The sequence below is a fragment of the Poromitra crassiceps genome, assembly GCF_964638095.1.
Source record: "Poromitra crassiceps genome assembly, chromosome: 3".
Taxonomy (NCBI): domain Eukaryota; kingdom Metazoa; phylum Chordata; class Actinopteri; order Beryciformes; family Melamphaidae; genus Poromitra; species Poromitra crassiceps.
In genome coordinates this window covers 37,547,235-37,566,741 of record NC_139625.1, presented here as the reverse complement: position 1 = coordinate 37,566,741, position 19,507 = coordinate 37,547,235, and the positions used below count along the sequence as shown (strand labels likewise).

General features: G+C 48.1%; 1 protein-coding gene across 2 annotated transcripts in view; it reads left to right on the top strand.

Moving 5' to 3' along the window:
* Nucleotides 1-19,507, top strand: part of trappc12 (trafficking protein particle complex subunit 12) — a 71,310-nt gene that overhangs the window by 38,315 nt on the left and 13,488 nt on the right. For both annotated transcript variants that reach the window (XM_083634357.1, XM_083634356.1), the window contains exons 4-5: nt 6,154-6,267; nt 6,877-7,015. In XM_083634357.1, coding sequence (XP_083490483.1) covers nt 6,154-6,267; nt 6,877-7,015 — 253 coding nt within the window. The remainder of the gene's footprint in view (nt 1-6,153; nt 6,268-6,876; nt 7,016-19,507) is intronic.

Genomic DNA, 19,507 nt, shown 5'->3' with positions numbered 1-19,507 from the left:
AACGAACCTTTCTTCCAAAATGACAGGCCGATAAAATTATGCTTTAATTATGCCCAAATGCTCTATGCTGCTTACATAAATAAATATGAAATATGGCATGTTTTACATAACCTAAGTTGAAGTGTGTAGTTTTCTTATTTTGCTCAGTGAATGTGTACATAGTGAAAAGCATTGTGTTTATGTCTGCATCTGCCAGTGGGGCGTGATTTCTAACCCCACATAGGATAAGCAATAACCACGCCCTGTGGCGCCGGGATTGGCCAGGAGCAACACTGGAGGGCACGCAGCCCAGCCCCGGGCGCCGCAGTGCAGCGCCCGGGGACCAACTCCACTGCTATTGCCATTGCCTTGGTCAGCGGCACTGACAGAGTATTCACCCTAACATACATGTCTTTGATGGTGGGAGGAAACCCACACACACACAGGGAGAACATGCACTGGGAACCTTCCTGCTGTAAGCCAACAGTGCCACTGAGCCACCATGCATAAGTAGGAGGCGTAATAAATAAGTGTGTCGACTCGATTCCACTACAGGAGACTTACTTGATGTTCTCTGAAATTAGGTGGAGAAAAAAAGCCCAGTGCCACATTATCGGTATCAGCCAAAAGAATTGGAAAATATCGGATATTGGCCAAAGAAATCCAATATGGTGCATCTCTAAGCAGAAGAGGAAATGTGGAGACAGAGGCAGGGGAGAGCGTGGGAGAATAGAATCCTGGAGAGGAGAGAAAGAAAGGAGGGGGGCGGGCGAAGAGGAAAGGAAGGAAATTGGGTGAATGAGGAAGAGAGCGATAGAGAAACGGGTGATGATAGAGAAAGATGACTAGAAAGAGAGTAGCCCCCCCCCCCTCTCTCTCTCTCCCTCTGTCTCCCTCTCTCGCCTAATTAGCTCCCTGGCTATGATGAATGGCACAGCACTTAGGACCCAATCGGCGAGCCGACCTTGTCATGTGTGTTGATGGGGTGGGGTGACTCTACACCCCCCTCCCACCTCTGTCCCCCGCGCACCTATTGTACCACCTCCTGTGGAAGCAGATGCTGCTAATATCTGTCCCTGTGTGTGTGTGTGTGTGTGTGTGTGTGTGTGTGTGTGTGTGTGTGTGTGTGTGTGTGTGTGTGTGTGTGTGTGTGTGTGTGTGTGTGTGTGTGTGTGTGTGTGTGTCGCTCACTTTTGTGTGCGTGGGCGCTTTGTCCTCCAGCCTGAATGCGCAGCTGTTACACACATCGGGACACACACTTTCAAATACACACACACACCCGCCTCATGTGTAACATGCTTTGTTTCCCAGGCTGAGACAGCTCATTATTAGCTGCTGGGAGGTGACAGTGTAATGCATGTTGCTCACTATGGAGAAGGCACGTCGCCTTACTTTGCATCTAAGCTGTCTGTTCATATTTGCATCACAATGTCTGCACCATTATCTCAATTCAAGGCCTAAAATGCAGGCTCAGACCTCGCCTTTGATTCTTAACTCATTAGCCGTTTTCCCACATGCGTACCGGAAAATTACCTGTAAGTCAATATCGGACATTTCCCTTCACACTTCGGCTCGCGCATGTGGGAATCTATCAGCGAATTTGCCTGTATGTTGGGGGGCGGGGGGAGGGGGGAGCTTATTTGGGGGGTCGGCAAAACTCGAAATAAGTTTGCTTGTCAGTTGTCACACAATAAATCACACTCGTTTGACTTAAGAGCAGCGTCAAGCCGCCAGCGTAATAAACACAGCCGATTTAACCCTCCCCTCTCTGCTCGAGAGCAGCAGCCACACAGGACAGAGAGGCTTGCAAGCTGCTCAACGCTTGTATGTATGTAGAGAAAGCAAATGCACGAAGCGAAATGTGGAAGTAGTTTGCTTTGATGTGCGCGAATGATTAGATGATGCACTTTGAAGAAGTTGGATCCGTGTCTGAGAGAAATAGTTGCTGGTTCGATGTTTATCCGTTCACCTGCGTCGCGTTGAAGCACTTTTTACAGACTGGCTTCGTTTGATGTGTCCGGGGTTGCCTTCAGAAATCAGCAAGCTGACATACTGCTCTTATTAGGCTATCACAAGATAATTTCGCCAGTTTGCTTTAATGTGCGCGAATGATTAGATTATGCCCGCTGGAACATTAAGCAACGTGTGTAGGCTACACCTCGCCCATGATTGAAGGACCGCTGTCGCGGAAAATGACTGGACCCGTTTCCACTTGCGTCCCCTTATGAGCATACCGCTCTTCTAACTGGCTCGAAACTGGTGAAATGTCGGGGACGGACGGGTCGCGCTTATACCGGCACGACGAACTTTCTCACATGCAGGCATTAGACCACGTTCCGGTCATTTAGCGGTACAAAGCACATGTGGGAAAACGGCTATTGAGTGCCAGCCACTTTTGGAGAACGGACGCTCCCAGTGCCAGAGTTTCAGAGCGTTTTCAGTTATTTCTCGAGGCCCACAGAATATTGTGTGATATTACTATGTAAACACCGAACACGCACAAAGAACGATGAGACTCTCTTCTATCATCTGCAAAAAAAGTTTATTGATACCATTTTCCGTTCTTTAGTTATGAGCCGGAGAAGATAGGTTGTTTTGAGCAAAAAGAGACGTTTCAAATTAGAACCTGAGATATTCCGCCTTTTGTGAAATGAAGCATTTCAAGCACATTCACTGAGTCTGAAGCTAATATTTTCTGATGTAGTGACGTGGTGTAGTTGTGTGGGGCCCTGCGTGCCCCACCCCCATCTCCCCCCCTCAGCTGCAAACTCCTCCCCACACTAACACACAGCCTCACGCACCCAGTCTATTTTCGGAGCGCCGTTTTTGTGCGCCGGCTCCCAGCGTGACACGGAAAAGCTAAACCGGACTGCTGAGAATGGTTTGGCCCTTCGGCGTCGGGTGCTGCCTTTCTGGCGGCTAATCGTGAGGAGAAACTATGCAGACAGACAGACAGAGGCAGAGGGGCTCAGTTGTGGGCGCGGATTGACTGCTGTTCGCAGCCAACGTCAGCTGCAGCCAGAGCCATCTATATGGCTCTGGCTGCAGCATGAGCGGTTTCTCTTTCATCACGGGGCTTTTTCCTGGTGTTTTCCTGACCTTTCTCTAATCTGGAGAGCACTGTCGCCACCTAATGAGTCCGTAAAATAGGTTATACACCTTCAATAGCTACAATATTTGTACAGGAGATGCCTGAGGCTTTGATCCACGTCCCACCATCAAAAAACGCAATTGACGAACATACTCGTCCTTGGCACTCTACGTTAGTATCTGAATTGACGAACATACTCATCCTTGGCACTCAATGAGTTAAAGTAGGTATGAGGGACTTTTCACTGATTATGAAACAGTCTAAGTTTAATACTGATGCCTCACATCTTACCTACAGCAAATGAGAACATCGGCGAGGAAATCTGCGATTTCTAAATGTCTGCGCGCTGGCCGGGCACATGTCTGTCTGTCTGTGTTACGTCCGTGTGAAACTGGTTGTAATTCTTGTTTTCCGGCCTGGCCGGCGAATAAACCAGTAACGTCAACCTTATGCAGTAAATGAAACAGCGGGCGAGGCTCACTGACTCGGAGAAGCCCTGGCCAGCCTGTCGAAGCTCGGCTGACTCGCTGGCCACTGCAGGAGGAGACTGTGTTCAGGAAATGCAATCTTTGTTCTGGGAACACTACCGCTTTTGTCCAGAGGGGCCACTAAAATCAACTCAAAATGAAGTCCCTCATCGCTGCTTTAAATACTCTTTCCGAGCTCTTAAAAATGTTGCTTTTTCTTAGTGCAATACTTGTCTAGTGAGACATATCCCTGGTTGCATACACTTTTATACAGGTTGACACAACATGAGGTCGTATTTATTTTAAAACGTGTGACAATTTCGGACCAAAAATATGGGCTTGATGTGCAAAAGCCTTTACTCTTCAGTATTTTTCTGGGTTTGAAGCTTAATTTGATTCAAATTGCCATTAAAAAGATCTTTAAAACATCTTAACTACTTGAAGCTATAGAATTGATTGATTGATTGACTTTATTTGGTGATAAAAAACAGGACATAAGACAACATATCACCAAGGATAAAAACACAATAAAGCCCGAAGGCTTATTTCCATTGTGGTCCCCATGGAGACAAGACAGACAACGTAAATACGTGTAACAAAGAAGTGCAAGTGGGAGCATAATTTAAAACTAATACAACTCCATTAAAAGATAAATTACTAACTCAGTTTATAATTTACCAAAATAAAAAAATAAAAACTAGAACTAAACATATCAATCAATAAAATAAAAGACCAGCTATACCATAAATAAATAACCAATTCAAGAACTGAAAAAGACAGGATAAAACGGTTTAAAGTGCGGATGTTTGTAACCAATTTTTTAAGCCTTTTTTAAAAGTGCAGATAGACTCACTCAGTTTCAAGCACGAAGGTAACATGTTCCATTGAGTCGCTGCATTATATTTGAACGAGTTCCTCCCCATCAGGGTCCTAAATCTGATAGGGATGAAATCAGTAGAACTGCCTCTCGTAGAATACTGGTGACGCTCACTCACACAAGAAAAGTAGCTTTTAAGATACATAGGAACAAAATTCTTAACAATCTTAAAAGTGAACAGCAGCTTGATGTATAAAGTGCGCTTCTCAACTGTCAGCCAATTAAGACTGTCAAAATGAGCTTGGTCCAGGTGGGTACGTGGATGGACTTTAAGAATGACTCGAATCAACTTGTTTTGAGCCGTTTGTAATTTGTTTTTGAGTTTCTGAGAGAGACCAGTATACCAGCAGATGGCAGCATAGTCAAAATGACTCTGAACAAGTGCAGAAGCCAAAGAGTGAAGGACTGTAGTACCTGGCGAGAGCACATGAGACTAGCATTCTGCAGAAAGTGTTCCTCATCAAACAGAAATCTTAGTTCAATTACATTCAGAATCCTCGAACAAAGGTGTCTTGATATCTGGTACCTTGTTAGCGATGTGTCCTCTTATTATTATTACTATTTTTCAGATTTCCCCCCATTTTCTCCCCAATTATACTTGGCAAATTTATCCCCATACTGCCCTATTTGCTGCCCCGGTTGCTGCTCCACCCTCTGCCGATCTGGGGCGAGCCGAGACTAGCACCATGCTGCACCAGTTACCTTCCACCCCGATCAGGCGCCCCGACCGACCAGAGGAGGCGCCGGTGCAGCGACCACAGTGGTGTAGTCTACGTGATACGCAGGTATACGCCGTATACACACTGCAAAATTACTCAGATTTGCGTACGCGCACTGGGAAATGCGCTATGATACGTATCGTTTTTAATTTCCATTCATAAAATTCACCCTGTGCGCTCTGTGTGTTACCCTATGTTCACACACAGCACCTAAGCCTTGCCTTTACCCACGCTTTTAAATAGGCGTCCTTTTTAGTCAATGAGGCTGTGTACACAGGGCACCTCAACGTGAACCTTCAAGTTCCGTGTACCCACGCCTCGCCTGAGCTGTGCCGATTTTTACGTCAGTTCTATTTTCAAGCCGACTAGACGCGTGAAGGCAGACTTTTTCTGTCAAGCCATGAAAGAAAAACGCAACAATATCCATGGGAAATGGCAAAGTCAACTGAATTTCAAAATAAAATGGTGTTACAGCGTTGAGCAGAGAGAGAGAGAGAGAGAGATTGACGGGAAGGGGGGGGGGGGGGGTCAGGGTCAGTATACCCTCTGAAAAAGGGTCAGTATACCCTCTGAAAAAAGGTAGACTACACCACTGAGCGACCAGGACACATACCCCCAATCTGGCTTCCCAACCTCCTCAGGCACAGCCAATCGTGCCTGTATGGACGCCCAACCAAGCCGGAGGTAACACGTGGATACGAACCTGTGACCCTCGTGTTGGTAGGCAGGGAATCTACCACTACACTACCCAGACACCCATAGTGATGTGTCCTCTTCTTGAGACTGTTCTTAATCTCTAACAGACAAATCAAGTTCAGCCAGTTGAAAGTCCTTGATCCACATTCACATGTTTTGCACCAGGGCTGCTTTCAGGTTTGTCTTTGTTGTTGTCGTCGTCGTCGTCATAAAACTGTGTGTAGGCTGTATCTTTTTGTATTTTGTAGAGTGGCCTATAATGCCCTATAATATAGTTTAATTGTGGGGGAGTTTCCACACATTGTTCTGTCTTCCTCCCTCCAGAGCAGTAAGAATTGGCGGGCTGCAGTGGATCTGACAGGCCGGCTGCTGACAGTCCATGGCCAGGGATACGGCAAGAGCGGCCAGATCACCTCCCACACCACCGACTCACTGCAGGTAGCACACCAGTGGCTATGCACAGATCCATGCATCCTTCTATCTATATCTGTCCACCTCTCTCTCCATCTTTGTGTTGTGTTGTGTGTGTGTGTGTGTGTGTGTGTGTGTGTGTGTGTGTGTGTGTGTGTGTGTGTGTGTGTGTGTGTGTGTGTGTGTGTGTGTGTGTGTGTGTGTGTGTGTGTGTGTGTGTGTGTGTGTGTGTGTGTGAGAGTGTGTGTGAGAGAGTTGAAGCCAAGAGATGCCTGCATACATTAGAGTCGAAAGGAAGAGAGCGCGCACGCACACGCACACACACACACACACACGCACGCACGCACGCACGCACACGCACACGCACGCACACACATTCTCTAGATGACAGGCAGAGGGCAGTACTACCCAGGGAGAGCAACAGCTGTGACCAGAGGAGATTGGAAGATATGCATGATCTCTCTCTCTCTCTCTCTCTCTCTCTCTCTCTCTCTCTCTCTCTCTCTCTCTCTCTCTCTCTCTCTCTCTCTCCATATGTATTAGGGCTGTTAAACTTTTTGTTATAACTTGTACTTGTGTAGAGTTCCATGCGCTAACAAAGGTGTGTGTGTTCATGTGTTTGTGTGTGTTTTCCAGCTGTGGTTTGTGCGGCTGGCCCTGCTGACCAAGCTAAACCTCTTCCAAAATGCTGAGCTGGAGATAGAGCCTTTTGGCAACCTGGACCAACCAGACCTCTACTACGAATACTATCCTGCTGTTTACCCCGGGAGGAGAGGTACACACACACACACACACACACACACACACACACACACACACGTGTGAGCTTGCACGCACACATGCACACACACACACACACACACACACACACACACACACACATGTGAGCGTGCACGCACACATGCACACACACACACACACACACACACACACACACACACACACACTGACTTGTATTAACACTACCATGTCCTCCAACCTTCAGGGTGCTTCTCCAACGACCCAATTTCCCCACAGGGATCTTCTAAAATGTCATCTTATCTCATTCAGTTCATCTTAGTTACAGTTGCTGCCTTAGCTTGCCCAGCTGGTACTCTAGAACATTAAATAAGCAAGCTAGCACTGTAACTATATCCATTATTTAGCTCTGCAATCCTGCTAGTTGTTAGCTATAATAATGCTAGCCAGCTAACTGTTGTAGACTACAGTATCCCAAAAACCAACCAAAATGCCAAAAGCAAGTGATTTTTTTATGTCAGTATTTGTTGCTAAGTTGTTTTGGCCATCTAGGATACAATAGTGCCTTTTAAACATGAACTCTGGATCATGTCAGGCTAGAGAGATCAGGATATTTTCAGATTTTGCCTTTCTAAACATGAGGGGTCTTTGTTAAGAAACAACTGGATATGAGCCGTTTTTTTCTGCCAGTGGGCGGGGGGGGCGGCGGCGGTAGCATGTATCGAAAACAAGAAATGTGATAGGAAACAGCTTTAGCGAATTTGTAACCAAACTCCATTCAAAAACATGCCGTTTTAACAGTCCATTCTGACAAGTCATATCTGACTAGTTTTAAATGTATTTCTCCCCACAAAAGTTTGATAGCCTATCAGTCAGTCAGCTCCTATCCTCTCCGCAGTGGGGAGGCACAGTCACACAACACTGCCTGCCTCAAATGGCTGCCTCACACAATAGAATTGGCTGCATCACGTTAGCGACAAATCTGGAGACTTCAAAAAACATGCCGTTTTAAGTTTTAACGGAGTCCATTCCAACGAGGGGTGGCAATGTGCCAAAAATGAGCGCTTCGCCTTTAGGCTACATAAAGCCGCCCAGTCAAAATAGTGGTCGGACTGTCGTCAATCACTGTGGGTGATTTATTTTACAAGTGGCATTTCAAGTCATATCTGACTAGTTTTCAATGTATTTCTCCCCACAAAAGTTAGGCTTTTTCTGACATGGGAGCAAGCAAGCAGCGCAGCAGCGTCCCTCCTGATGCACTGGACCTGGCTGCCTGCAGCTGAAGCGCATTGGCCAAACAATTCAAGCCGTTTTTGCAGCACTTGAGGAAACCGTGAGTTTGCTCGTTGATATAAGCCATTGCCCGAACGATTCATTAATTAATAAAGTAGTGAACGTGAAGTGAGTCACGAAGAGCCACACCCGCCCACTCAGACGGATCTGCGGATAATGACCTGCCACTGTTTAACATGAGCTGCGATTGCGTGGAAGCGGATCTTATACCGGCGGTCGAGGTAGATAAGATACGGACTCGCGGGAGTGCGCGTAGGCCGGCTAATTGTTGTTTAACATGCAGGCCAACCGGCTAGGAGCAGGTTATAATACGGATTCCACCGCATGTTAAGAAGTGGCTAATAATTAGGCAGTATCAGAATGTTCAGGGTACGGTATGAATGAATGAATGAATGAATGAATAAAGTTTATTTCGCGCCACATCACAAAAAAACAAACATGCGAAACAAAACAAACATACGATGCTGGCCGATGACGGTAGATGATGTTAAGTTAGCTAACTACTAACACTGGCTAGTAGGAGGATTTCAAAGTTCAAATCAAGTTACAGGTTACCATGTGGATTTGTATTTAGATGTTTCTGCCATGTAGATGAAAAAAAGAACATAGCAGGGCTTAAAATTTACTTTGCAAACTGGGGGGGAATTCCCCCCTTATGTTCTTCAGATAGGGGGGATTTATAGATTTTTGGGGGGGATCTATAGATTTTGGGGAGGCTTTTTTCAGCCAATACCCTACTATAACCCACAGATATCTGCTTCTCATGTCCGATAAGCGATAATTTCTTTCTATTTTTGTATTTAAAAAAGGAAGGTCTTAACCTGTAGTTTATGCACACCGGAGTCTAAATTACTATGGCTTTTGTCAATGTGTTCTATTTCATCCCTGCTGACCGCCAGAGGCGGTGCTTAAGCACTGAATATTCCCCTTCGCGCATGCGCAGTTCGAGTATTGTATACCAACAATGTCACCTGTGACCCCCTGGATGACCGGACAGAGGTTATATCTTCCGGTGTCATCAGGGATCATTTCCTTTTCAACTTCTCGCGCGCAGAGTGCTTTTGAAAGCATTACCGAGATACTTCATATTAAAACGTTAAATCCGTTGCTAGTAGTTCCGCGGCCGTTGTTGGTCGGAGCAGCGAACGTTCGCCCTCCAGGAGCTGCGACGGAAATATCTTCCTCGTATGAGAGGAGTTATTTTTTGTTCAGGTGGACGCTGCGGTGTTCTTTCGCCGGTAAGGCAGTGTTTTCCACTTCCCTCTCCGGACAAGGTGAGGTGACTTCATAATTGTTTGCAAAGCTGTATCTTCAACGATACCTACTGCTGCAGACTTGCCGGTGAGTGTTGCGTTGCGCAGCCTCCTCCCGGCATTACAAGTGTGGGGGTTGCGTTAGCGCTTCCCGGTTGTTATTAGTTATCGTTATTGTTATGTAACTTGAATAAACCTCTGTTGGGGAAGGCTGCGTGCGCGCTCCCTCTTCCCAGCATATGGCCTCATTTTGTTCATCAACGTTATAGCTTCAGCTCTATGATTAGAGTTTTTTCGTTGTAAGAGTGGTTAAAAGAAAAAAAAAAAAAAAAAGAAATAGCCTCTGCTGGTGTAGGCAGCGTACGCGCTCCCTTCCCCCAGTATATGGTCTCATTCTGTTCACTAACGTTATAGCGTCAGCGCTGTGAGTAGTGTTTTCATTTTGGATGAGTTTAGATGTTTTGTTTGGCTAACCACTGCTAGTGACAGTAATATTAATTAAGATATATATTAATTAATTACATTGTGTGTATATATATATAGGCTACTGTGTGAGTAAGCCTCTGCTGCCTGCTGGTATAGGCAGCGTACGCGCTCCCTCCCCCCAGCATACAGCATCTACAGTAGGGACCAGTGGCGTCCGCGCTCTGGGCTAACTGTAAAGGGTGTGCATTAGCCGGTGTGGCGGTGTTCCTAACTGGTGCCACCATGATGGATAATGCACATTATTGCACATCCTGTGAGGCCCCTCTGCAGCCAGAGGATGGCCATGATCTCTGCCCCGCGTGCCTTGGTCCTGTGCACCTGAGGGAGGCACTGTCGGACAATCCATGCATGAACTGCAGCTACATGCCTAGGGCAGTTAGGGCTGTCAGACTGGCAGAGCTGGAACACCCAATGGGCGAAGGTGACATCCCCCCATCGGGCCAAGTGTCTCCGCTCCAACGTAGGAGCTCTAGGCGTCTGGCTGAGGCCGCTGCGGTTGGACCCTCCAAGAAAAAGACGAAGTCTGACCGCAGTGGGCTGTCATCAAAGGTGGCTCAGCTGTCCGCTGAGCTGGCCCAGATGAGGTCCATGCTCATGGCTCAGCAGCCTGGTGTCCTCTCAGAGGAGGCTGAGGTGCCCACTCCTCCAATGCCGGTGCTTGCCCCAGAGGAGGATACACTCTCCCTGGCAGCTTCTGCGACTCACTTTCATGATTATGGGGAAGACTCATTGGATGGGGTCTCCCGGGCCTCAGGGCCGGGCTCCCATTCCTCCGCTCACAGTTCGCTGACTGAGACGGAGGACCGCCCCATGCGTACGGTCATGCGCAGGGCGCTAGATCACCTACGCATGGAGATACCGCAGCAGGCGGAATCGGCTCCCGCAAGCGCCTTCTTCAGGCGCAGGCCAGCCTCCACTGCCTTTGAGGTCCCTCACTCAGTGGACTACATAAGGGAGTTGCAGGCCTGTTGGAGGGACACTGGAGCTTGCTCCCGTCTCTCTGCTGATGGTCGAACCCTGGCAGCCATGCACGACACGGCAAGAGTTGGCCTGGATCACATGCCAGCTATGGAGCCTGCCATCGCATCCCTCATTGTTTCCCCCGATGAGGCTCTGCGAAGGGATGCTAGGTGCCCCCGACCCCAGTGTCGGATGACTGACGACCTTCTCACAAGGGCTTATGGTGCGGGAGCTCGGGCCGGTCGTATAGGCAACTCCCTGTCACACCTCATGCTCGCCCTCTCTGCTTCACTACAGGAGGGCAATGTGAATGCTGACTCCGTGGCCTTCTGTGATGCGTCACTGGAGGCGTTCGGCCTTATGTCCAGGGAAATTGGACGAATGATGTCCATCCTGGTCCAAACTCGTCGCCAAGTCTGGCTTTCACAGTCTAATTTGACTGAGGCGTCGAGGAGGACTCTCCGTAGCCTCCCAGTGGAGCCAGGAGAGATGTTCGGGTCAGCGGCACAGGAAGCGCTGGAACGAACCATCCAGGCTGGGCAGACCAGACAGCAACTGGCAGGTCTTCGCCGTATGCCTCCACCCACCAGGCCCAGGGGCCCCTCGGCTGCTCCCCGAGCCCGCTTTCCACCACCAGAGCACATCAGTAGCCGTCGTGAACCTCAGCAGTACACGCAGAGGCGGGGCCGTGACTTTCGGCCCTCCAATCGGCCTCGGGCCCCGGATCCTGTCCGCCCCCCCTTCAGGGCCCCTAGGGGCCGGCGGGGCGGACATTGAAGCCGCGCGGCCGGCTGTCGGATATTTTTTCCATCAGCAGCTCAGGTACTGGGCTGCTCATGCTTCAGACCCGTGGGTGGTTGCCACCTTAACCCACGGGTACAAGCTTCAATTCCGACGCCGGCCCCCAACATCCAGCCGGGTCAAAATTACCATCATACACGACCCGGTGAAAGCCATAGCCTTAGACCAGGAGTTGGCTGCCCTCCTGGCCAAGGGTGCCATCGAGGCTGTAGACCCTCTGTCGCACCCCAGGGGGTTCTACTCGACATACTTCCTCGTGCCGAAAAAGACTGGCGGATTTCGTCCAGTCTTGGACCTGAGGGAACTCAACAAGTTCATGAAGGTCATGCCCTTCCATATGTTGACCACGGCAGACGTTCTGCGAACTGTAGCCCGTGGAGAGTGGTTCACATCCATAGACCTGAAAGACGCTTATTTTCATGTCCCCATTGCCCATCAACACCGGCAGTTTCTGCGCTTTGCCTATCGAGGCCACCACTGGCAGTTCAGGGTGCTGCCATTCGGGCTCTCTCTCTCCCCACGGGTGTTCACGAGATGTGTGGCAGCGGCGCTTGCACCTCTGCAGTCTCAGGGCATGAAGGTCCTTCCGTACCTAGACGACTGGCTGGTCTGCGCACCATCCCGAGCTCAAGTGGCCCAAGATACAGGGTGCCTCCTGTCCCACGTGTCCCACCTAGGACTCAAGGTAAATATGGAAAAGAGTTGTCTAGAACCATCTCAGACCACAACCTTCATTGGGCTAGCATTAAACACTGTTACTATGACAGCCTGTCCGTCCCCACACCGTGTGGACGATATCCTACGCCTTCTTCCCTTGTTCCAAAGGGGAAGACTGTTGCCCTACGTCACGTTTCTTCGGCTCTTGGGCAAACTGACATCCATCGCAGCTGTTGTTCCGCTGGGCTTGCTGTCGCTGCGCCCCCTGCAGAGGTGGCTGAACGGCTTCCGCTTGGACGCCAAGCGGCACAGACACAGAAAGGTCAGAGTGGCACAGCAGTGTCTCCTCGCCCTAGCCCCGTGGAGGGACGGGGCCTATATGGCAAGGGGGGTCCCTATGGGCTCCATCCCGTCCCGCAGGGAGACTGTCACCACAGATGCCTGCCCCGCAGGATGGGGTGCAGTGTGGCAGAGCAGGACGGCTCGCGGGCAGTGGTCTGGGGAAGACCGCGCCGGACACATCAATGTGCTGGAGCTGCGAGCAGTGCACCTAGCTCTCAAGAACTTCCTGCCATACCTGAGGGGCAGGCACGTCCTCATTCGGTCAGACAACACCTCGACCGTCTATCATATAAACCATCAGGGTGGAACCAAGTCGGCACGGCTGCTGCAAGTGTCAAGGGACCTCCTGACATGGGCGGCCCCCCGCCTGATCAGCCTACGGGCAATATATCTACCGGGAGAGCAGAACCACTTGGCAGACTTCCTCTCCCGTCAAAAGCCTCCATCGGGGGAGTGGTGCCTCAACCCAGAGGTGGTGCACACAGTCTGGAGCCGCTTCGGCAGAGCAGAGGTGGACCTCTTCGCCTCAGAGGTGTCGACTCACTGCCCTCTATGGTTCTCCTTAGCGGAGACAACCAGCCCTCTGGGCCAGGATGCACTGGCTCATCCTTGGCCAGAGGGTCTTCTATATGCCTTCCCACCGCTTCCTCTGATTCGGCTAGTACTTCAGAGAGTTCTTCAGGAGGGCCACAGGATTCTGTTGGTGGCCCCCTTCTGGCCAGGGAGGACATGGTTCCCTTTGCTGCACAGACTCTGTCGCAGCGCTCCATGGCGCCTCCCCGACAGGAGAGATCTCCTGTCCCAACTGGAAGGTCAGATCTGGCATCCCAATCCCCAACGCCTCCAGCTGTGCGTTTGGCTGCTGGAGGGCCCGAACCACTACTCAGCAGCTGTGTAGACCCTGTCAGGCATACTATAATGAATGCAAGGGCGCCATCCACTCGTCTGCAGTACGACAACAGATGGAAGCTATTTTACAACTGGTGTATGGGTCGGAGCGAGGACCCAGTACATTGTTCTGTGCCTACTGTCCTTGAGTTCCTGCAGTCCCTCCTGGACAAAGGCCGGGCTCCTACTACTCTGAAAGTGTACGTAGCGGCAATATCGTGTCGACATGCCAGAGTCGACAATGGCACAGTGGGGAGCCACAGTCTGGTGTCCCTCTTCCTGAAGGGGGCTCAGAGGTTGCATCCTCCAAGAGCCCCGAGAATCCCAGCATGGGATCTTCCCCTGGTGCTGGATGCTCTATGCAGGCCTCCCTTTGAGCCCATGGCACAGGCGGAGCTAAAGTGGGTGTCATGCAAGACTGCATTCCTCCTGGCCATTACCTCAGCAAAGCGTGTCAGTGAGCTGCACGCCCTGTCTGTCAGTGTCTCATGTCTGAGGTGGAACTCAGATGGCTCGGGGGTCACTCTGTGGCCAAACACAGCATTCCTCCCTAAGGTGCTGTCGCACTCACACCTCAACCAGCCAATACGGCTTGCACGATTTGACCCCCCACCAGGAGAGAGGGGGGACAAGCGGGAACTGCTGTGCCCAGTGCGGGCCCTAAGAGCCTATATTACAGCTACCATGTGCATTCGACAGTCAGAACAGCTCTTCCTCTGTTATGGTGGCCCTAACAAAGGTTGCGCTCTCTCCAAACAGCGTCTGTCCCACTGGATTGTGGACGCTATCAGCTATGCCTATGGGGCGAGTAACCGCCTCCTGCCATCCGGCGTGAGGGGCCATTCTACCAGGAGTGTCTCCACATCATGGGCTGCCCTGAGAGGGGTATCCCTGGGGGACATATGTGCTGCTGCCTCATGGGCGTCACCAGACACTTTCTCCAGGTTCTACCGGGTGAATGTTGCCACTCCCCATCCACTGGGCGTGGTCCTGGTGCCAGAATCCTCTGATTATACTCATTGAGGTGGGTACTCAGGATTCCTCGTGACTTTGCTGGTATAAGTCATTCAGTGCTTAAGCACCGCCTCTGGCGGTCAGCAGGGATGAAATAGAACGAAAGTTACGTATGTAACTACGGTTCTATGAATCCCGAATGACCGCCAGAGCGCTCTGTCACTCAGAATCCTCGTGTGCTCGCGAGAAGTTTCTGTAGGAAATGATCCCTGATGACACCGGAAGATATAACCTCTGTCCGGTCATCCAGGGGGTCACAGGTGACATTGTTGGTATACAATACTCGAACTGCGCATGCGCGAAGGGGAATATTCAGTGCTTAAGCACCGCCTCTGGCGGTCATTCGGGATTCATAGAACCGTAGTTACATACGTAACTTTCGTTTTATCTGCAGACTAGGAGCCATATACTTTTGGTTCTATCAAAGCCTTTATTTTTTTGTATTGAGTGATACACTTCAATAAAACACTCGTTATATTCTTTGTTTTGTGTTCACAATAGTGATGTCAGTTAGATTTGGTTAGGTCAGAGCTCTGGAATATTAGTTAAATCATCCATCTTTGCTCACTACATCTGCCTTTCTTACTGTCATGTTACTGGCAAAGCTGTAACAAATTTGGCATTTGGGAAGTTGAAGTGTCTGTTGAAGTGAATAGGCAGGCATTGGAAGTCTGTCCCACTATAAACCATTATGCTATCGGTCTGTGTGTTTCCACCTGATTAAAGCAAAGACATTATGTGATGTTGACTGATGTTTTATGTATTACATAAAATCACATGTTTTCTTTAATCAGGTGGAAGCGTTTTTCAATCAAAGGTGAAACAACACAGATATTATGGTTTATAGAGGGACTTACCCCACATGCAATTTAACATTAGCACCGGTTAGCCACTGTAACGTAAGGTGATCAGACGTCCCCGATTTTCAGGGACAGTCCCCGTTTTTGGTGACCTGTCCCCGGCTGGAGCTGTCCCCAAAAATGTCCCCGATTTTCTACTGGCGTCTGTGGGCTCCTTCTTAAATCTAGAGTGAAGATACTTATAGGCTAAGAAACTGTAAGACCTACAGCACCCATTGGGACCAACAATGCCATGCTACCTTGTCGGGAGGGGGGCTAAATAATGAATTTTAAAAAACCGGCATGGTCAATTTCAAAGGGGACCCTTGACCTCTCTCACCTCAAGATATCTGAATGAGAATGGATTCTATGAGTACCTACAAGTCTCCCCTTTACAGACGTGCCCACTGGTCAACCACTCAAGCAGAAAGGTTGCAGGAGGCTTACGGGCGGGTTAAAAGCATATCACAGCATCACGTCTATGTCGCCCATTGATCCAGGTATCCAACAAGTGTTTACATGTTCTGCTGCAGCTCTTTCAGGAAATCTGGAACAATGAAAAAGCACTTAGGAGGAGTAGGCTACACCGAAAACACTTTGAGATCTGAGGCTTTTCAGAAAACATCTGGCGCTGTAGGTTTGGACGGCCAGGCCTATTAATGCTGCTGGAGAACACAGTGACATTTTGTAAAGGGGCACAGTGAATGAAGTGTGTGTGTGTGTTGGGGGGGCACCAGGGGCCTCTTTGTGAAGCCGACACTGTTTATTACAACAGCCATGGGCAAAGTAAATGAAACCGGAATCATCCCCCTGTTTTATTTCATAGGTAATAACATTGGATATTTTAATGATATATTGATTGCCGGACTGGAAATGTCCCCGATTTTCATTTGAGAAATCTGGTCACCTTACGTTAGCCGGCTGTTCTGGAGCCACCGACCGACAAAAAACCTGGACGTTTCATTTTGGGTAAAACATGAGTTTTTTTTATATGGATTACGCCAGCTATGGGAGTATGAAGTGCTTTGAATGCGCGATATTTGGTCACAACAAATATGCTGTTTGCTGAGCGGGAAGGCTACACCACTGCCTGAGGTAAGGTAATGTTGAGCTAACAGAACGCCCTCTAATGTGTCAGACACGGCGACCACTCATTCGTATTCAGCAAACGTTCGTTCCGCTCTGTCGGCTTAACATTATAGACATTGGTGCGCAAACAATTGCGGGACTTCTCCCGCATTATAAATTACAAATCTGCGGGAATTGGCAAAAATATGCGCGATTCTCGCAATCCCGTGCCGGATTTTAAGCCCTGCATAGATATATTAATTCCAGAGTACAGCTGACATACAGGTTGAATCCCATTCATAAGTGTGCAGTAACGTTGCTATGAAGCCCTTCTCTGGGAGTTTTGGATGTGTTATATTCGCCTGGCTTCCAAAAAGGTTTTACATTTCCCGTATACACACAAGCACACCGCCTACACCGCAGCTGTCCCATTCAATAGTGAAAGGAAAGTTTGTGCCAGCTCAGGAGCTTGATATTAGATAGAATCTCCAACAACTCTTACTTGTCTGCAGCAGTTCTCTTTCTCTTAGTTTTCCCTCTTTTTACCCTGCACCAATCGCTCTCTAATGTATTCCCATTACTTTGGATGTGCTTGGCCCCTCGGGCTACCACAGTGCAGGCAGCAGCAGAGACACAGCTCCACACATACACACGTGGACACCAAAACACACACACGAAGCACACCGTGCAGCCTTCTAAAGTGAGCACCGATTGAATTTCTATTGCTCAATATTAAATGCTTTGTGCCCTCCTAGGTGCTCGCAGACAAACTGGCACGAGTTTTGTAGCCGAGCATCAGAACTCTCCGGCCCAGCGCGCCCATCGACTATCTATTATCCATGATCGCACTCTTACAACGCCTTAAGGGACGGCTGCCCACGTAGCGCCCTCCACAGAGTTAGGGTTGACAGAGTGCTCGAAAAGGAATCAATGTTTGTCAGTTATTAATTTGTTTGCCAAGTTGAAAAGTCGGCTTCTATTCAGAAATGCACTCACTTGACAAGTGGGCTTTTTGGCCCTTCTCACATGTCCTTTTTTGTATCTTCCTGCTCTACCTTCAGTTTTAAGGCCTTTCATGTACGAATCAATGAATTAAACTAGGAAGAGATGCATCCGTGTCCTCACAGGTTAAGTAACATGGACTCCTGGTCAAACACTAGGCTCCTGCTTTGATAGCGTCATGGCTGCTTTGAAAAGGGATCACTGCTTTTTATTCCCAGCCGGATGAAAGAGGAGCAACGACTGTGCAAAACCTCAGTCTCGACTGGTTCCATTTTGGCCAGACAGGCAGATGGACGTACAGACAGAGACAGACGGACAGACAGACAGACAGGCAGATGGACAGACAGACAGAGAGACGGACGGACAGACAGACAGACAGAATGAATAAATATGCAGAGAGACAGGCAGGCAGAAAGAAGGGTGGCTGCAGGTCTTTTTTTTCAATATTTTATTTTGCAGCTTTTCAGAACATGAAAAACAAGAACAGACTCAGACAGGAAAAGGAAAAAAGAAAAAGATGAAGAAAAAATATATATAGGTACATAGATTTTCAACATTACAATATTACAAAGTGGTGCTACCAGTCATGTAAAATGCTTGTGTGCTTACAAAAAAATACTGCAGTGTGCATGGGATCCACTACAGGTGGTCCATAAGAAATTAGCTGGGTGAGTCACTTGTCATTTTTGACTTCGTCAAAATAGGTCAGGAATGGGTCCCAGTTAGATAACTAAAAATGACTTCAATTAATTGGTCCTCTGGAACCTGAGTTTCTCGTATAATTGAGACCATGTCTGTCAGCCACAGCTGAAAAGAAGGTGGAGAGGAGGACTTCCATTCCTTCAGAATTAGTTTCTTGGCAACAGTCAATCAATCCCCTGTGTCAGAGATTGCTGCACAGACATTGGGTGGAGCAAAGAGGATTCCGAGCAGCCGAAGATGGCAAGTTCCCCCTCCGGTTGAAGGGTTATTTTGTAGGCGTTAAGAGTACCAGTCAAATATTTTGGGGTGGCTGCAGGTCTTGAAACAGACTTTAAATGTCTCAAATTAATTTAAAATCAGTTTGAGAAAATGGCCCATTCACACAGACATACTGTATACTGATAGGTCTACACCTACCCCCCCCCACCCTTCCGTTTGGAAAATGTATCTTATATTGCCAGTTAGAATGAAAAATTAGATTAGATTTTTAAAGGCTTGATTTTAAGTTTAACTGTAGGGGTGTCACAATATATCGTCCCACGAAATTTCGCGATAGTAAAACGTCACGATATGTATCGTTGAGATGAAATCTCATATCGCAATTTTTTTTTTTTTTTTTTTTTTTCAAAAATAGACAAAGAAACGTCTTTGTTTGTTGAAGTTCAATGTGTGGAAAGTAGTTCAGTTGAACAAGTCTCTGAAGAGACACATGAGAAGTTATACAGGAGAGAAACCATTCAATTGAGTTTCTGGCAAAACTGTTTACTTGACAGGAAAAACTGAAGCATAAAAAATAGACTAAGAAAAGTCTTGTTGTTTGAGTTTGAAGAAAAACTGAAGATGCATAATGAGAATTTATACTGCTGAGAAACCTTTTAGTTCAAAGTAAATCTAAGTGACGGTGTAACTCATTCTATTTCAAGATAAGCCTTATCTCCAATCTCATGTTTTTTCTAGTTGTTATTGTAATAACAATTTCCCACAACAGCATGTTTTGTATTTGTGCATTTCAAATAAAATACTACTTTTCCAGTCATATATTGTCATTATTCAAGTTTAAAAAAATATTGTTAAAATCGTATCGTATCGTATCGTTATCGTGAACCCAGTATCGTGATACGTATCGTATCGTGAACTGAGTGTATCGTGACACCCCTATTTAACTGTGATTCTGTGTTTTCAGATGAGGGATTAAAAAAACGCATACGAAAACAAATGGACTGT